Here is an 18,524-nt window from a genome sequence, read left to right as displayed (position 1 = left end):
TCAATTAAGTCATGTAGTTTTTATTTTTTCATTGAACCTTATCCGGATAAGGTATATTCAATTCTAACTTGGTTCCAGACAGCAGAGTAAAACAGGGCACAATAAAAACAAAAACATATAGAAATTATACAACGTGATAACAGAACAAGTCACATATGACGTTACATCGTAGCACATGCTGAATAATGTTATATATGTTATATAACATAACGGGCATGTAAACTGATTTATTCTAAAGATGGAGAACGAGCATGAAAATGTAATCACCTAAATCGTAAGACATGAGAAAACTTGTCTTTATGAAGGAATGGATGAATAAATACAGAATTGTAGAAGGTAGCAGATGACTCTAGATGTGATTTTTTTGGTCTCAAATTTGAAAAGTGGAACTGCATGAGCGTGAAAACTGTCCTGCTCAATTTGCAGCGAATAAATTCATCCAAACTCATCTGCAGGCTTCTGTTTAAATATGTAATCTCAATAAATTAGAAATATATTCTATCTGTACCTCTCGATAATTCTCTGCCACCAAGCATGTCTGCGGCAAGAAACGCAAACCACGTGGGCCACAGGAACCTTTTGCTCCCAGGAACTCAAAAGCTGGTGGAAAAGCCCCAAGAGGTGTGCCTTGGGAAAGCTAACAAATGCTAACACAATTTGCAAAACTCCATAGACGGGATATCGACAGTATCAGTGTCGTTGTTCGATAGCCCTTCAAATGCGTCCACACCAGATGGAGTAGCACAATGTCCATTAAGTTGAACGACAAAATGGGGCAAAAATTGTTAAAATTCGTGACATTACTGTGCTTTTTTTGTCAAGTATATAAATATAATCAGCATTATTTTTATAACTAATAAATACATCTTAATGAACATTCATGAAATTGTTGTTGGGTTTCTGAGGAGGATGGAACAGTAGCAGCATTTCACAGAGGGGTTTTAAACTTATCTCAATCCATCACTGTTTGAATGAATATAACATCAATGAAATATTTCAGCTATGTCTGAATATTTTCGATACAAACCTTTCTGGTGGGCAAAACATAGGATGGCTCAAGAGCCTGAAGCAGTTCCCTGAACGCGTCACTCTCAACAATGCTGAGGGGTTGGGACTCCTTGATTATGAAATTGAGAACCGCCTGGTCCAACGCGTGTTTCCTGGAAGCTTGACGGTAAAAAAAAAAAAAAAAGAAATTAAAAAAAAAAAAAAGGATTTATTATCCACACAGCGCCCGCGAGGATGTTGTAGAATGTCCGTGTACCTGTGGTTATTCTCGGTGTAATTGTGACCTCCTCCTGTTCGTGCCTCGCTCGGTAATGCCTCAGCATTGACGAGGTGCTTTTATTTATGTAGGAGAGCTCGGTCGAACAAATGCGACATTTAACCTGCAGAAAACAAAAGGAAACATTTTGATCAAGAGTCCAGTTCAAAACCTGCGAGATCAGTACCTGTCAAACTTTACACTAAGTACCACCCCAAAAGACAAGCCTCTCTCTTCGTATCGTTATAATGACCAACATTAAAACACAAAGGCATAGTAGGCCTAATGAATAAAGTCAGAATATTGAGCGGGAGAGGGCTAATTTAGTCAAAGTTTTGATATTTTAGGAAAAAAAAACACACCACCACAGTGTTTACAGGAATAAAGTCACAATATTACCCGCAAAAAAACATCTGAGACCTACAACGCAGTCCACTTTACACGCCCTCGCTTTTACACAGACCCGCATAACGCGCCGTGGCTTGTGTCCTGTACAGTACTGAAAGCGTTCAGCTTGCCTAATTTACATAATTGTTTGATGCTAGCTGTGAGGTAGAAGATGACTCAAGTTTTGAGAAAGACGAGGAGGATACACTAAGGATTCATCGCTTGACAACCACGGCCAATGGACTGCACAACAATGAGACCCTTTGACGTTTTGTTCATTACAGTTGTCAAACATAATCAAAGGTGGCATGTTTGTTTATAAGAAAAATCTCACCCAGGAGTAAAAATAAAAAAGAAGAGCACCAACAACGACCTGTAGCTGTTTTCCACTCACAAACACGCACCTGCACCAAGCAGAGCCGCGCCAACCGGCCTTAGGAACTGTAAAACACGCATGTGTCGCTATTCATAATTTCTTGTGTGTCCAGATTGATCATTAAAATTAAATTTCATATTTCTCTTTTTATCGGAAAACACTAATTTGAGCGGAAGAAAATGCATGCAGGGAAGTTTAGATCTTCAAAGATAGATAGATTTAAAAAAAAATACCTTAATTGAGGATACAAGATCAAAATGGTCCCAAACAGCAGAAACCTTTCTTTTTCTTTCAGAGTCCATGTCACAATGGCTCGGAGGGAAGAACTGCGCTTCCAAAGATTTTTGAGTCTTTTCGCGGGGCGTCTCAGCGATGTGGAAAGCAGCAGTTGTATCGGACACTGGGCTTTTACTTAAAGCGAGAGGCGCATCGACACCGGATTTGGCTCTGTAAGCTCGACACTTGCGTCGACGCATGGGTGGCACCGCACCCGCTGTTTGTTCTTCCATGTCGTCGTCACTGTCTGACAGTGGAGCTAACAAGTTGTCCGGCGTTACGCCTCCGCAGTGGTTACCACTCGGACTCTGACCGCGACGCTTGAGTGTTTCATCATCATCGGCTTCATCCTCCATAGAGACACCAGTCAGGGGCAATTTGCTGATGTCAAATCCCTCTTCTTCCTTTTTTACGTAGGCTGGCTCTGGATCCTTTTCCTCTTCATCACGAAGGGTCTTTCGCTCCTCCTTCTCCTCTTTAACAAGAGGACACTGTGTATCATCCCAGTCCAAACTGGAGCTCACTGCCTTTTGCTGAAAGGAAGGTTCTTCCTGATGACCAATCAGCACCTGGACATCTGGAGGAGACAATCAACATAAACACTGTTTTTGCTTACATGGGTCAAATGTTATCTTGTTTTGGGAAATTTTTTTTTCTTCTGATTAGTATTTTTTTATATATTTTAAAAAAGGCTACAAATCTCAGCAGCTAGCTCATTTTTTGTTTTTATTGTCTCGAGGAACTGCTGTCAATTTGATATTTATCGTGAGGTGATATATGTGCCGGAAGGGACAGCGGTAGTTAAACAATCCAGAAAGAGAACTTGTTTCATTTTTTCAGCTATATTTAAAAATTATTTCTATCATTTAAAGTTATCAAAGTTACGCAGTTCAAATTATCGTAAAAAAATGATCATGTCAAATTTAGACTGTCCGATTGTATCGTGTGTTGTGAAAGAAGATACCTTCAAGTCACTTTTTGTGAAAAGCCAAATAAAATATTGTAAATATATGAAGTACAAGATGAATGAAGACACCTTGGTTGCGCATGACAATTTGATTGTTGCAATCACCTTCCAACAGTCGTCGGTGTCTCTCTGTCTCCTCCCTCGCCCGAGAAAGTTGCTCCTCGTACGACACTATCGTTCTTTCAAACAGTCTGAAGATTTCGTCGGCGGCCGCAATGAGTCGCTCCCTTACCAACTCTCTCAACATCTTGATGTTAAAGATAGTTCAACGAGTAGAGGGAGCAGAACGCTTCAGCCTCGCGTTTTGTTGACGTGAAGAGAGACTGCTTTTTGCTTGTTTTCTTCTTCTTCGTTTTCTTCTTCTTCGTTTTTTTCTGCTTCCTCGTAGAACCGACGTGCCTCCGTGGCGGCCATGTTGGGGCGGTCGTCTTCGCAGCTCCCCTTGGGGTCTTGTTCGTTTCGCTTACAGTTCAGCTGTTAAAACAAACAAAATAATAAATTAACGGACGCAATTGCTGAGATTTATAGCCTTGAGTGAAGAATGGAAACGGTCTGTATGGATAACGTAGCTGCAAGTAAAAGTTCTCGATGTATCCAAAATTTCAAACCCTGGTTTCTGGAAAACAGAAGCGTATCTCACAGATGAGTCATCTGAAAAGGAGGGACAGGTAAAAGTAAAACGCGTGTCCCCGACTGTGTGGAGATGGAGGCTGACACAATTCGAAATTTCCCCTGATTCGGTCACGCTTGGACCACAGCGCGACTACTTTTTCGTCAACAAAATCTGCTTCTTTACGCCTTGGCTTTTGAGATGTGATGTTTCACGGAATTCATTGAAAAACGGTTAGTTTTCGCACTGCTTCGTCTTTCTTGCTTTTATATTTGAAGCGTCCTCGATGGCGCCGCAGCCTTGCGGTCGTGCGTTGCCATGGAAACGTCTGCCCCATCTCCCAAAAAAACAGCGGCGAAGAAGAAAAAGGCGGAAGTCAGGGTGGATTCAAGGCAACACAAAGACAGTGTCACGGCGACTAGGTGAAATCCAGTGGATACTCATTAGAAAGTTGAGATAGATGTTACAGGAGTGGAATTAAACATATTGCAACTGTTTAACAGAACAATGGCGTCGTTCGAGGCGAACATGCGACGAGGAAAACAACTGGAAACTGATGGCGGAAATGGCATTGTGTTGTACAGTAAAGGTTTGTCCAAATATCCATTCATCTTCTACTTTTAATATTTAAGGAACTCGCAGTGGAATGATTAATATTCACACCAAAACAACTTCAATAGTTTAATAAATTTAACACATGAGGATAAGAAACGTTTCAAAGTTAGCCTTTCTCTCCCCCTGTTGGATTTCTATTTCTCTGCTTAATTAATCTCATTTTCAGGGCCCAAAACAGGTCGTGTCCAAGAATCTTAAATAATGAACGTGTTCAATATCTGTGACCAAAACTCTTACTTGTGCCATGTAGACCTCCAGGATGTGACTGCTCATCAAGAAGAAAATCCCTCTCAGCCTCCGTGGCCGAGCTCCATACTTGAGTTGGAGGATGCAATGATTCCACAGCATCCACATATTAAAGAGGAAGAGACTGTCTTTGATGTCAGCAAGTTGCCAAAGACTGGTGTCTCCGTTAAGAATGAAGATGATCATGAAGAACCACACAAATTTTCACAGCTTCATCAACACAGCTCGTGTGGTGGAGACCACTGTGGGGGACCACCACCAGACAAAGTCCTAGCGCCACTGTCAGACAGTGACGACATGGAAGAAGCTTTGAGGAGTGACACGGATTGTGAGGGTTACCACAATCCATTAAAATCATCTGAAAAGAAGACAACTCTCGGCAACAAGGAAACCTCACAAATACGTAAACAACATGTTACCTGTTCCGTCTGTGGTAAAATTTACATTACAAATCACATGATTAGACACGTGAGAACAGATACAGGAGAAAACTCCTTTATCTGTTCATTGTGTGGTAAAACATTCACTGTGAAGTCAAACCTGGTATCACACATGAGAACACACATAGGAGAGAAACCATTGTGTTGCTCAACTTGCGGTAAAAAGTTCACTCTAAACCCAAACATGGTAAAACACAGGAAAACACACACAGGAGAAAACCACTTTCACTGCTCAGTGTGTGATAATACATTCTCTCATAAATCATACACGGTATCACACACGAGAACCCACACAGGAGAAAAACCCTTCTGTTGCTCAAAATGTGGTAAAACAGTGACGCTGAAGTCAGACATGGTTAAACACATGCGAACGCACACAGGAGAAAAACCATATCATTGCCCATTGTGCGAAAAAACATTCAGTCAAACATCTCATGTGGTCACACACATGAAAATACACACTGGAGAAAAAACATTTTGCTGCTCAATTTGTGGGAAAACATTCACTCAAAAGCGACTGATGGCGGCACACGGGAGGACACACACAGGAGAAAAACCATTTAGTTGTTTAGTTTGTGGTAGATCATTCTCTCAAAAGCCAAACATGGTAGCACATATGAGAATACACACGGGAGAAAAACCTTTTAGTTGTTCAGTCTGTGATAAAACATTTTCTCAAAAACAAAATCTGGTCTCACACACGAGGATACACAAAGGAGAAAGACCTTTTAGTTGTTCAGTTTGTGGTAAAACATTCTCTTTAAAACAAAATCGTGAAACGCACATGAGAACACACACGGGTGAAAAACCATTTAGTTGCTCATTGTGCGCTAAAACGTTCTCGCAAAAGGTCGGCATGATAGCACACATGAGAGCACACACGGGAGAGAAAGCGTTTTCTTGCTCCGTTTGTGGTCTGTCATTCTCTTTAAAACATAATCTAGTAACACACATGAGAACACACACGGGAGAAAAGCCATTTATTTGCTCAGTGTGTGGCGAAAGCTATGCTCATAGGACCAGTTTAACTGTACACATGCGGACGCACAACAACAGAGAAAAAAACATTATAAGTAGCCTCCCTACAATATCACGGCATGTCAAGTCGACCTCATATTCTTTGAATCAAATTTCCCCTCCCAAGGAACAAATTTCAATGTCCTCGAATGTTCGTATCCCCCCATAAAATAAATACAATGTCCAACCCGTGACAATTTTATCCTAGAAAAATAACTTTACAGATGTTTTTGAAAAATTCACCAGCAACAGCAAAAACAGTCACACGCAGGAAAGACTAATTTCTGCTCATATAAATCCCTCCATGCATCCATTTTCTTCCACACTTGTAGGCTCGTGTTGCTTTTTCTTTTCTGCACCTCAGTGGTTCCTTAGTGTGCATTGTTCGAGTTGTTCATTTGTTGTTTCTGTGACGTCCTATTTCAGACATTTTCTTCCTTGCATTTGAAAATCAACTTCAATTTGCAGAGTTCGATATTAAGTAATTTATCAAAAATTTAACTGAAAATATGTTTTCTTGCTTATCCACTGATGAAGTTTGGGAAAATATCTACACCCCTTTTTGCGAAAAAACATTGGCCTATAAAGGTGAAGCAGAGAGTGAACAGTAAACAACAACAATAACTGTAAAGAACACTTTCTTCAAGTGAATTAAGCTCATCAGAAAATAAAATAACCTTTACAAACAAACTTTACAAGTGTCAAAGTAAATCTTTTTAACTTACCTGTGGAATGTTTTCTCACAGCCACGAAACTGGCAATTAACGCACAGGTCACATGGCTGTTTTGGGAGTATCAGGATGGTGGATGGCGATTTCAGTTTTGGTGGCCAATGAGCGATCCAGCCTCTTTTTTTTTTTAGATCCGTGGCCTATTCACCGCAGCACCTCAAGGCTTATTCAACTCGCTGGTCATTCCGCGACGTCATGTGTGCTTAAAAAATGCATGTTGTTTTTTTTTTTTTTTTTTGGTGGTCAATAAACAGTATATGTGTAACTACAGTCTTGCTTAATACCTGCTCTTGCCCCATATGGTGAATATTTTTTTATACTATTGAATAGGAAATGAGAAAAAACAAAGAAATGTGGCTTTTTGACAATCTTATCTGGACATTCGCCCCCTGAATCACTTTTCAAATCCTGTTTTGTCTTTCTAGGCTCTTTTCTTGGCGCAATTTTATACCCCTGCAGGATGGCGGCCGTACGTTACCAGGGGCACGGCTGCCGTAAAACCACCATCGAAGATGCAAAACACGAAAGTTAACGTTCGACGTAAGCGCACGCGGCGTGACGTCACTTCAGGAGGCGTGGTTAAGTGCCCTGTACGGAGAGGTCCTTTTACGTCCTTTTACGAAATGCATTTGGGCGCATTAAGAAAATCAAAACATTCTGTTGGTTTTTCTCTGCAACATACAAACACCTGATTAACCAATCATGATCATCTTTGCATCTTAAAAGTTGTAAAGAGTAACAATGTTGATTATATATATGACTTTAATAAATAATATAATGTAATATACTATAATGTAATATAATATAATGTAATATAATATAATGTAATATAATGTAATATAATATAATATAATTAATATAATATAACATGGCGGAGCGACATGGTGGATCAGCTGGTAAAGCGTTGACCACACAGTTCTGAGGTCCTAGGTTCAATCCCAGATCTGCTGTGTGGAGTTTGCATGTTCTCCCCGTGCCTGCGTGGGTTTCCTCCGGGCACTCTGGTTTCTTTCCACATTCCAAAAAACATGCAACATTAATTGGACACTCTAAATTGCACCTCGGTGTGATTGTGAGTGCGGCTTTTTGTGCCCTGCGATTGGCTGGCAACCAGTTCAGGGTGTAAGCCACCTCCTCCCCGTTGACAGCTGCGATAGGCTCCAGCAGTCCTGTGACCCTCGTGAGGATAAACGACCAAGAAAATGGATGGATGGATGATATAATATAAAATGTTCTTCGTAGGCCCACACCTAGCCTGTCATAAGAGGCGTGCCCCCGTATTTGACAACCACTGTGTGTATTTTACCTCCTAAAGAAGAGACTGAAGGGACAAAAAAAAAAAAAAAAAACTGATAGAGGCTCCAGGAAGCACCTGGAAAATAATTTAAAAATGAAGAATGTAACAATCTGGTCAAGTCATTGGACCATAGTGTTGATCAAGTAAGGCTTATGTCACCAAATATTAAATGTTATTCACTTTAAGTTAGTTTAATGTCTATTGCAGTACTTTTTCTCACTTGAAAATTGACTTCTAACAAAAGGTGTTGTATCTTGCGTTAACACATCTAGATGTAAATACTGGGAAATCAAAGCTGGAAAAGTCAACTTTTGTCTCATATTAATCTTTTGATCTGAAACACAAATATCTTATAATAAAAAGAATTGACCCTTGGTGTACCCCAGACTCAATTGTGTGTGCTGGACAGACGTGCATTCAGTCAAGAGAGATCTTATTTCCTTAAATGACTTTACAGTTGGTAATATGTTCTGTTTTCTTTGTCCCATAAATAACAGAAAAATAATTTTCCCTTCATCCACCATGCTGTCAAAAGTCCCTGCTTTTGGATTTGCAGTTCCACTAGAGATCCAATTACAGCAATGAAAGACGTACTATAGCATCGTGAGGCGTAACCACTTTTATATGTATATTTTATTTTGAAATTTCCAGCACCAGATTGTTCATCAGGAAGAACCTCTCCCCCGGTTGCATGGGGATCACTCCAGTTTTGCGCACGAGGATCCACAGACACGCCGCGTTAAAGACAAGGAGATGGATCTAAAGACTCCAACGGTTAAAGAGGAAGTGAACAAGTTGGATATCAGCCAGTTGCCACTGACTGATGTCTCTATGAAGAGTGAAGACAAAGACGAACGACTTGAATGGTCAAAGCTTCATCACCACAGTCCAAGCGGAGGCCACTGTGGAGAACCACTATCAGGCAACCTTTTAGCGCCACTGTCAGGCAGCAACGACATGGAGAACGACTCAAACTTTGAAGGTGACAACAAAGAGTTGAAATGCAGTAAAAACAACAAGGAAATGTCACAAATGTGCAAACAAAGTTTTACCTGCATAATTTGTGGTAAAGGTTTCACAAAAATAGCATTTGTTAGACACATGAGAACACACAGTAATGAAGAACTCTTCCGTTGCTCATTGTGTAATAAAACATTCTCTCCTGAGTCAAAAGTGGTACAACACACGAGAACACACACAGGAGAAAAACCCTTTAATTGCTCATTGTGCGGTAAAATATTCACTCTGAAATCAAACATGGTCTCACACATTAGAATACACACGGGAGAAAATTTTTTTTTTTTTTGCTCAACTTGTGGTAAAACATTCTCTCATAAGTCAAACATGATAAAGCAAATAAGAATACACACCGGAGAAAACCCCTATTGTTGCTCGATGCACGATAAGACGTTCTCTCAAACATCACATGTGGTATCACACATGAAAATACACACAGGAGTGAAGTCTTTTTCTTGCTCAATTTGTGGTAAAAGGTTCACACTAAAGCGAAATATGGTGGCACACGTGAGAACACACACAGGAGAAAAAACCTTTTAATTGTTTAGTTTCTGGTAACATGTTCTCTCAGAAACAACAACTAATACAACACAAGAACACGCACGCGGGGGAAAACCCCTTTTATTGTTCTGTTTGTGATAAAACATTCTCTCTAAAGCGAGCCATGGTCGCACACATGAGAACACATACTGGTGAAAAACCTTTTCATTGCCCAGTTTGTAGTAAAACATTTTCCCATAAGTCCAACATGGTAAAACACATGAGAATACACACCAGAGAAAAACCCTTTCAATGCTCATTGTGTGAAAAAAGATTTTCTCAAACGTCCCACATGGCATCACACATGAGAAAAACCTTTTTGTTGCTCATTTGTGGTAAAAGATTCACTATAAAGCGAACTATGACGTCACACATGAGAACACACACTGGTGAAAAACCATTTTGCTGTTCAATGTGTGGTAAAAGATTCAATCAAAAGCAAAGCATGGTAAAACACATGAAAACACACACAGGGGAAAACCCCTTTTATTGCTCATTTTGTGGTAAAACATTCTCTCAAAAGTCACAAATGGTATCACACTTGAAAATACAAACAGGAGAAAAACCATTTCGTTGCTTAGTTTGTCATCAGACATTCATTCAAAAACACAACCTGGTATCGCACATGAGAACACACGCAGGGGAGAAACCCTTTCATTCCTCAATGTGCGATAAAAACATTTTCTCATAAGTCATACGTGGCATCACACATGAAAATACACACTGGAGAAAAATCCTTTAGTTGCCCAGTTTGTGGTCAAATGTTCATTCAGAAACACAGCCTTGTATCGCACACGGGAGAAAAACCATTTAGTTGCTCAACTTGCACCAAAGCCTTCTCCAGAAAAGACAGTTTAGAAACACACATGAGAACACACACTGGTGAAAAACCTTTTGTTGCTCATTTTGTGGTAGAACGTTTGCGCTGAAGTCAAACATGGTAAAACATAAAAGAACACACACCAACAAGAAAACCCTTTGAGGAAGGCATGCGAACAAGGTCAGTTTGACTGGACACTTGAGGACACAAAACAACTGAGAATGCATGTTCATCTGTACTCCCCTTCAGTACTGCTGCATCAGAAGCCAACTAGGCATTGCCTTTACTGAAAGGTATTCTTCTGAAGATCTGTAAATGTTTTATTTACTTGTGTATTACAGTGTCTGGTACAGTACAGTACAATTGTTGTCCTCCCTTTTATACTGCACCCGTGAGTCATCATTGTTGTCTTCATGCTGTTCACTGGTAATTTAAAAAAAAAAAAAAACATATCGTTTTTATGAACCACTTTGTGTGGCTTTAAGTGTGAAAGGTGGAATATAATCAAAGCTTTGAATGGTTGATTTTTCTTCCACTTTCTCATCCAATGCCAACATCGCGACAAAATGTTGGTCGTTCAACGTCTTACAAGTTTTACCCATAGACATACACACACAATGGATACAAGAAGTCAACACATCCCTTTTTGAATGTTAGTTTTTGCTAAAAAGTCACAGTGGATAAAAACTTCAACTGTAACTTCGCATACGATCCGCCCACACACAGATTCAATTACAAAGTATTCCTCCTTTATTCCTAATCCCTTAAAGCGGATGTTTTTGTTTGTTTGTTTGTTTTTTTCAACAAGAAGCTTCCAGTTGTCATTAAAATGTGCTTTTACAGACTGGGTTTTATGAGTTGTCATCTTCATTTAAGGTTTAAATGTATTTATTTTATCATCCAACATCAACCCTCTTGGTCTCAGTTGGATTCCTGTATTTCCTGGTGCTTCTCTTTTTGTTGTACTTTGTACTTGTACTTACTTTGTAGTTTTGTACTTGTCTATTTGTGCGATACAGTGGCAGATGGTGACTTAAGGACGTTAAGCATGTATAACAATGTCAGGCATTCTTTACATTTGAGGATGAATGTCGCTATTACTGGCGACTTTGTGGCGCAGCTGGGAAGTGTTGGCTTTACGGTTCTGAGGTCCAGGGTTCAATCCCAGCTCCACGGATGTGGAGTTTGCATGTTCTCCCCTTACCTGCATGCATTTTCTCTGGGCACTCTGGTTTCCTCCCACATCTTAAAAACATGCAACATTAATTGGACACTCTAAATTGACCCCTCCGTACAGGGCACTTAACCACGCCTCCTGAAGTGACGTCACGCCACGTGCGCTGACGTCAGACAAACAATTAGCAAAAATGTCGGCGCAGCAAGAAAAGAATAGAGCGAAACTGTCCGATTTACCTGCTGATTTCTCACTCGCATTCTTAGCTAACAGTGAAATATCGTTGAAAAGCAGACAGCAGGGCTTCAAGTATTTCACCGAGGGGTATTTCAATGGTATTTACATGCATATCGACGGAGAAACCATTGATATTAGCGCGAGATTTTTCCAGAGTCAGAGGAAGACAGAGAAGTCACATAATATAATATATTATAACCCAAAGACGAATTCGTCATTGACAGTTTCCTATTTTCGTGTTACACATCACACTTGTGTGTCACGTCTCATCAGAACGAGAGTAGGACCCAAATGCAGGACTCGGAAGATGCAAGGTAGTTCAAGGAGACACGTTTATTATATGCAGAGGTAGGGGATCGAGCAGGCAGTCCGGTGCAGCAGCGGTAGTTGGGACGTCGGGCGAAGAGAGCAGATGAGCGGACAGGCAGGAGTTGGTACACAGGGGAACAATCAATGCAGGCAGAAGTATCAAAGGAGTCAGGCTTACAAGGTGGGTCGGAGAACATGCGAAGGTCGGTACACACAGGTTCGATCAGGGATACCGGAGCACACGAACGGGACATGAAGATCAACGAACTGGCGCCGGCCAGTTGTCATCGCGGTCATACAAATCCACAGCATAATCAGGCTGCATGAGGCGCAGGTGTGCACCTTCCAATCAGCGCACCTGTGGACACCCGGACAGCTCGTGCTGGAGCAGCAGGATCATGACAAAAACTCAACAAATTTGGTCTTTATATCATACATCCATCACTAATAAGAAAAATGTTGTTGCTGTCAGCCAATTTGAAAAATGGGCTTCATGTGGAAAGTTCATGGTGCCTTCATATCCAATTGTTTTGGCCGTAAGTGTTCCAAATTTCATGCTTTTAACCCAAAGTGAACAATGTTTTTGTATTTTTAGCTAAGCTGCTCCACTACTGTATTACATTGTGTAGGGATTTGAGAGTTTGGACCCTACGCGTGTTCACGAGTCGAGGAAGATATGACCAATGATTAGAAAAAGTTAACAGCAAATGGATTTATTGCAAAGGAAAGTGCAATACAGACGTCCGGGCCTTATCTTGGTATCTGCCACACACGAGACGTGTGTCTTCTGGCAGGATAGCCAAAGAAGAAGACAAAAGCTGCCCGGTAACACAAGGTTTTTATATGTATGGTGCCCCCCCCAACCCCAACCCCGTAGTCTGGTCCTGGGCCGGGATGGTAACTTTCCGCCCCTTATCTGGTGTTGTTCGTCTCCACGGCAACGCCTGGGAGACTAGGATGCCGCCAGCCGGTTTTCTGCGTACAAAGATCAAGGACAACCACCGGCTCCACAACACATCCTTGTCTGAATAGCAAATGGACAACACTTTATCTATTGATTAAATGTATGAGGTCATATCTAAGCAAATAATGAAAGTAAAATAGTCTTCAATTGGCATGATATATTTTTTAAAAACAACCTTAAAAATATTTATATTCATATTAAAGTCGTTACTCGAATTCCACCTTAGGTGTTTTATTTAAAATCCAGTGTAGATAGCTCAACAAAAAAAAAAAACATAAATATTTTCAAAGCAATTATAACTTTCCTAACACTAAAGTACTTTTGTCTTTCTCGGCTCTCATCTTGAAGCCTCAAGATGGCAGCCCTGCGTTGCCATGGATACTGCTGCCTTCAAAACACCACCGAAGAAGAGAAAGGCGGAAGCTGGTGAAGCTTCTCGACGACACAGAGACATTGAGAAGACTATCAGGTGAAATCGAGTGTGAAACACACCGTAAAGTGCAAAAGGTTGTTGCGGGGGTGACTAAAAACATATTCTTAATGTTTAGCAGAATAATGTCGTTGTACGAGGAGAACGAACGACATACAAATCATCTGGAAGCGGATGGCGAGGATCGCGTTGTGTTGAACACTCAAGGTCTGTGCACGTCCATTAAACTTACACTTTACCATCTTTTACCAAATTAACTGAGAGAAGACATTCATGTAGAGAGTAAAGTTACAACATTGCACTAAGGACAAAAAGAAAATGCGTGATGTGGATAAGCAAGTTCCTCTGGCATTCTGTAAGACGTTTTAAGGCTGGTTAAACCATATGTTCTCCATTCAACCCCAACCGAATGAAAAATGCTCCATATAAACATCTCAGTCGGAATAATCTGTCTGAATTCGAATCGAATTGAATTGGTATTTAAAATATTGTCTAACATGTGGGCTGTTGTGGTCGGGGGGAAAACCGAGGTAACTATGATCATTAAGCATTTCATTATAAAATGGCGTGATCACTACATAGTGCCTTATATAGCGGTTAGTAAGTGATTTCGGACACATTCTGGGACATTCAGCTGATCTGAATGAGTTCAAGCACGTTCACGGCCACAACCAAAAGACATAATCGGTGGAGCTCCAATGTGTCACTTTTATAGAAACATGTCAAGTTACTTTCCCCTTGGAAATTGAGATGCTCATGCAGGCTTTTAGTGATATGAAAATAGATTCCGTTGGAAAAAGACACTGATGAGAAATGGAAAGGCAGTTGGTCTTGATGGCATACCTGTGGAGGTATGGAAGCAATTTGGAGAGGTAGCAGTGGAGTTTTTGACCCAACATTTTAAAGAGGAGTATGCTGTTCATGTGGGACGGCTTGGAGCAGATGTTAGGTACGGAGGGAGATGGGCCTGGCTCATGTTGGAGGCCAAAACAAAAAGGGAAATCGATAGATGAGGCAGATTTAATGTTAATAGTGCATCTGTACATCAACATGTACTTGAGCAGTGTGAAGAAATGTTTGTCTGGTTAAAGAAAATTGTGTATTTGGAGTTATTGTACAGTTTTCAGTTTTTCAGATTGCTTCGTATCTGTTAAAATTGAAAAAAAAGTTTTTTTTTTTGTCACCTTTTTATGCCTTTTAGTGTTTGCATGTCTGTGTTGTGCCCTGCAGACATCCAGCAACTGATTGTTCATCAGAAAGAATTTGCCCCTCAGTCCCCTGGAGGGAGCTCCAGTTTTGAGCACGAAGATCCGCAGTCCCCCCACATTAGCGAGGAAGAGAACCATTCACAACCTCTCCACGTGAAAGAGGAAGAGGAGGAGTTTGATGACAGCAAGTTGGCACCGACCAGTGTTTCTGTAAAGAGTGAAGACAAAGCACTCGAGCAGTCACAGTGTGATCAGCACAGTCTGAGTGGAGACCAGTGTGAGCTCCTCCCTCCTGTGTCAGACAGTGATGACACTGAAGAATGTTTAAGGGGGGACAAAGACTACAAAGGTGACAACAAACAGCTGCAAACCTCCCAAAATGAAAAAAGCCTTGGGAAAAAGCAAACATCGCAAACACGTAAAAAATGTTTTACCTGCTCAGCTTGTGGTAAATGTTTTGCTCAAAAAGCCTATATTCGACACACGAAAACACACAGAGATGACAAAGCCTTTTGTTGCTCATTTTGTGCTAAAACATTCTCTCAAAAGTCGTCTGTTGTAAAACACACGAGAACACACGCAGGACAAAAATCCTTTACATGCTCAGTCTGCGGTAAAAGTTTCACTCGGAAAAAGAACATGTCCCTCCACATGAAGACCCACACGGGAGAAAAACCCTTTTCTTGCGCAAGTTGTGATGAACGATTCACTCTCAAGTCCAATTTGGTAAAACACATGCGAACGCACACAGGAGAAAAACCCTTTGCGTGCTCAATTTGTGGGAAAACATTCTCCAGAAAGTCAAACATGGGCTACCACATGAGAACACACACAGGAGAAAAACCATTTTGTTGCTCCATTTGCGGTGTAAGATTCACTGCTAAGCGGACCATGACAGAACACATGAAAACACATACCGGAGAAAAACCCTTTTGTTGTTCAGTTTGTGGGAAAACATTCTCTCAGAAACGGCATCTGGTAAGACACACGGTAACGCACACAGGAGAAAAACGCTTTAGTTGCTCAACGTGTGGTAAAAGCTTCTCTCGAAAAGACATAATGGAAACACACGTGAAAAAACACACGGGGGAAGCTCCTTTCAATTGCTCAACTTGTGATAAAATATTCTTTAGAAAGGACAAAATGGAAACACACATGAGAAAACATGAAGAAAAACCCTTCAGTTGCTCCGTCTGTGGTCAGAAATTCAATACGAAACAAAATCTGGTGTCACACATGACAAGACACACAGGAGAAAAACTCTTTTGTTGCTCCACTTGTGGGAAAACCTACTGTAGAAAAGATTATTTGGAAACACACATGCGAACACACACAGGAGAAAAACCATTTTGTTGCTCAACTTGTGGTAAAAGGTTCACTCAAAAGTCAGTTCTGGTTCGACACACGAAAACCCACACAGGAGAAAAGCCCTTTAGTTGCTTATTGTGTCCGAAAACATTTTCTCACAAAGCACACATGGTATCGCACATGAGAACGCACACCGGAGGAAAACCTTTTTTTTGCTCAATTTGTGGTAAAGGCTTCACTCAAAAGTCAGTTCTGGTTCGACATGTGAAAATACACACGGGAGAAAAACCCTTTAGTTGCTCAAGTTGTGATAAAACTTATTCAAGAAAAGACTATTTGGAAGCACACATGAGAACACACACAAGAAAATTAATCCCCCGCAATACTTTAGCATCTGAAGCAGACAACATATTGTTTTTGTAGCATTTTATTTCTACGGTCTGTTTGGCTATGTAATAAACATGTTGTCATCTTCGGCCTGCATTTAATCCTCGTCATTTTCTCTACACAATTTAAAATGTTCAGCTTCGATTCACAGTAATCCCTTTTGCACAGTACAGGGACTAGTCCTATCCTGTCATGAATTCTGAAAAAGTATGAATAATTGACACCCCCCTAAAATGTTTTTAAAATCCTGTATTAATATTTTGAACTGTAAATACTGTTTACAGCAATCAAGATTCCAGGAGCCATTTACTCTTGAATCTTGAGTATTGTGTCATATTCTTTCTGTGACAGTCACATCTCAAATCACCTGTGCCCATTGAAAATGAGGAGAAAAGTCCCCCCCACCAAAAAAAACACGAACAATTTTTAAAATGTTTCTTTGTATATTAAAATTGCACTGTACAGTATTGTACTCTAAAGAAACAGTAATATCAGAATAAAATAAAACCAAAGAACTAAACATTCGTCATCATCGTCATTAACTATTAAGCATCATGCATAGATGTAAATGGGTAGGTTTCCGATTACCCATCATGCCTTGCGACGGATGCCATACTGTGTGTCTTGGAGTTCAGAGACCATAGGCGAATGGTGAAGCGTGAAGTTTTTTCATTTCATTTCATTAATTTTTCCATTTGGTGTAAAAGTTTGAAGCAAATGCAAAGGTAATGGACAAAAACACGTTTGATGCTTTAAACAGAGCCAGATACTTGGAGAAATTGAAGGACATCGGCGGGAAAGATCCATATTAATTTCAAGCAAGCGACTGGAGTGACAATGTGGAAGGCTACCCTGACGTTACATAACCGATACCGTTAATTATTTCATGAATTCTGTGAGTGCATATACCCTTGATGAACTAAAGGCTTACAAGTCTCTACAAGCCTACAATGACATTGTAAGTGGGTGGCTTCAAGGTGTACGACAACGGGTGATCGGTAATCAGTGTGTAATGGCGGCTCGAGTAAGACCTTCTCAGAGGTCTACAGACCCACTACTACGTCCCTGGATCATATCCCAAAAAGATGGCTGCGTTCTCTCCGGTCATTGCACTTGTATGGCCGGTCTTGGAGAAGTGTGTTCACACGTGGCTGCCCTTTTTGCAGTCGAGGTTTCGATAAAATTACGGGATAGGAAGACAGTTATAGAAGAGAGGTCTTACTGGTTACGGCCCTCTGGAGTTACAAAGGTAAGTCAATTTTTTTTATCTTTAAGTCTTCATGATAAAGATTTCTCTGCCATAACTTTATGTACAACACATAATTTATTCATTCCATGTTGCCTCATGTATTTAATTGAAAACATTACGTGTTACGAAATTATCCAAGCAAACTTTACAGAGTCTCTTTGTTGGATCAGGAACAAATCCTGCTTGGTGGTAGACGCTTAGTTTTACTTCCCAGGTTGACAACGACCTTTGGAATATCAAAATACTACCTCTTTGTTTCAACGCGGTTAGTACAGCCCCAAACTAGGCATGTGTGGCCCATTATTTTCGGATGAAAGGAGCTTGCTTGATTTGTTGACATAGACGCTAACTTGCTTCAGACACTCAAAATGGCGGACAAGGGACTCCTGGGACTGTGGCGACGTCATCGGAAACCAATCCATTGTTCCGGTTTGGCCGTATTTTGTTGTTCTGGTATTACAGGGAAGTTAGGAAAAAAAATGATCCGGAGATGACTTCATGACATGCACATTACGCTAACCTGGAGATTTCTAGTGAGCGAGGAAGTGGCTCTTCCTTGGCCTCTTAAGTCCCTTGACAAGTGATTGGCTGACGTCAGATTTGAACGCTACCAATCGATCAAGGTTGGTCGAGTTAATGTTTGCTGATGATGTCC

At 40.7% G+C, this 18,524-nt stretch overlaps 3 protein-coding genes across 6 annotated transcripts; 2 read left to right on the top strand and 1 right to left on the bottom strand.

Moving 5' to 3' along the window:
* Positions 1-3,670, bottom strand: LOC133499826 (uncharacterized). The gene is made up of 4 exons (XM_061818197.1): positions 3,340-3,670; positions 2,261-2,880; positions 1,265-1,388; positions 1-1,167 (listed from the first exon to the last, which is right to left on the bottom strand). The coding sequence occupies exons 1-4, from the start codon at positions 3,515-3,517 to the stop codon at positions 1,001-1,003; spliced, it is 1,089 nt and encodes a 362-aa protein (XP_061674181.1). The 5' UTR covers positions 3,518-3,670; the 3' UTR covers positions 1-1,000.
* Positions 3,671-3,703: 33 nt separating this feature from the next.
* On the top strand, positions 3,704-9,000 carry LOC133499824 (gastrula zinc finger protein XlCGF57.1-like). Of its 3 annotated transcripts, XR_009794754.1 has the most exons (5): positions 3,846-3,938; positions 4,159-4,302; positions 4,384-4,469; positions 7,355-7,519; positions 8,878-9,000. XR_009794754.1 is itself a non-coding variant. In XM_061818195.1 (4 exons), exons 1-4 carry the CDS (start codon positions 3,859-3,861, stop codon positions 6,365-6,367), a joined length of 1,932 nt encoding a protein of 643 aa, XP_061674179.1. In that variant the 5' UTR covers positions 3,704-3,858; the 3' UTR covers positions 6,368-7,091. The 3 variants fall into 3 exon arrangements, 2 of the variants coding, with proteins under 2 accessions (XP_061674179.1, XP_061674180.1); XM_061818195.1 differs by lacking the exons at positions 7,355-7,519; positions 8,878-9,000 and adding an exon at positions 4,746-7,091 and having other exon boundaries at positions 3,704-3,938; XM_061818196.1 differs by lacking the exon at positions 8,878-9,000 and having other exon boundaries at positions 7,355-7,662.
* A 3,665-nt stretch (positions 9,001-12,665) lies between these two features.
* Positions 12,666-16,714, top strand: LOC133499929 (gastrula zinc finger protein XlCGF57.1-like). 2 transcript variants are annotated; one of them, XM_061818370.1, is made up of 4 exons: positions 12,666-12,859; positions 13,636-13,756; positions 13,839-13,924; positions 14,948-16,714. In XM_061818370.1, the coding sequence occupies exons 1-4, from the start codon at positions 12,808-12,810 to the stop codon at positions 16,654-16,656; spliced, it is 1,968 nt and encodes a 655-aa protein (XP_061674354.1). In that variant the 5' UTR covers positions 12,666-12,807; the 3' UTR covers positions 16,657-16,714. The 2 variants fall into 2 exon arrangements, with proteins under 2 accessions (XP_061674354.1, XP_061674353.1); XM_061818369.1 differs by having other exon boundaries at positions 13,836-13,924.
* Positions 16,715-18,524: the final 1,810 nt, after the last annotated feature.

The sequence above is a fragment of the Syngnathoides biaculeatus genome, chromosome 4 (genome assembly GCF_019802595.1).
Source record: "Syngnathoides biaculeatus isolate LvHL_M chromosome 4, ASM1980259v1, whole genome shotgun sequence".
NCBI lineage: Eukaryota > Metazoa > Chordata > Actinopteri > Syngnathiformes > Syngnathidae > Syngnathoides > Syngnathoides biaculeatus.
The sequence above is the reverse complement of the archived record's forward strand: the minus strand, read 5'-3'. Positions and strand labels throughout refer to the sequence as shown.

Coding starts and splice junctions, on each gene's coding strand:
- LOC133499826 (XM_061818197.1), bottom strand. CDS start 3,517: ATGTTGAGAGAGTTGGTAAGGGAGCGACTCATTGCGGCCGCCGACGAA. Junction 2,881..3,339: donor AATTGTCATGCGCAACCAAG/GTGTCTTCATTC, acceptor TGTCTCCTCCAG/ATGTCCAGGTGCTGATTGGT. Junction 1,168..1,264: donor TACACCGAGAATAACCACAG/GTACACGGACAT, acceptor TTTACCGTCAAG/CTTCCAGGAAACACGCGTTG.
- LOC133499824 (XM_061818195.1), top strand. CDS start 3,859: ATGTATCCAAAATTTCAAACCCTGGTTTCTGGAAAACAGAAGCGTATC. Junction 3,939..4,158: donor CATCTGAAAAGGAGGGACAG/GTAAAAGTAAAA, acceptor TTATATTTGAAG/CGTCCTCGATGGCGCCGCAG. Junction 4,470..4,745: donor CATTGTGTTGTACAGTAAAG/GTTTGTCCAAAT, acceptor TGTGCCATGTAG/ACCTCCAGGATGTGACTGCT.
- LOC133499929 (XM_061818369.1), top strand. CDS start 12,808: ATGGGCTTCATGTGGAAAGTTCATGGTGCCTTCATATCCAATTGTTTT. Junction 12,860..13,635: donor CATATCCAATTGTTTTGGCC/GTAAGTGTTCCA, acceptor CTCATCTTGAAG/CCTCAAGATGGCAGCCCTGC. Junction 13,757..13,835: donor GACATTGAGAAGACTATCAG/GTGAAATCGAGT, acceptor CTTAATGTTTAG/CAGAATAATGTCGTTGTACG.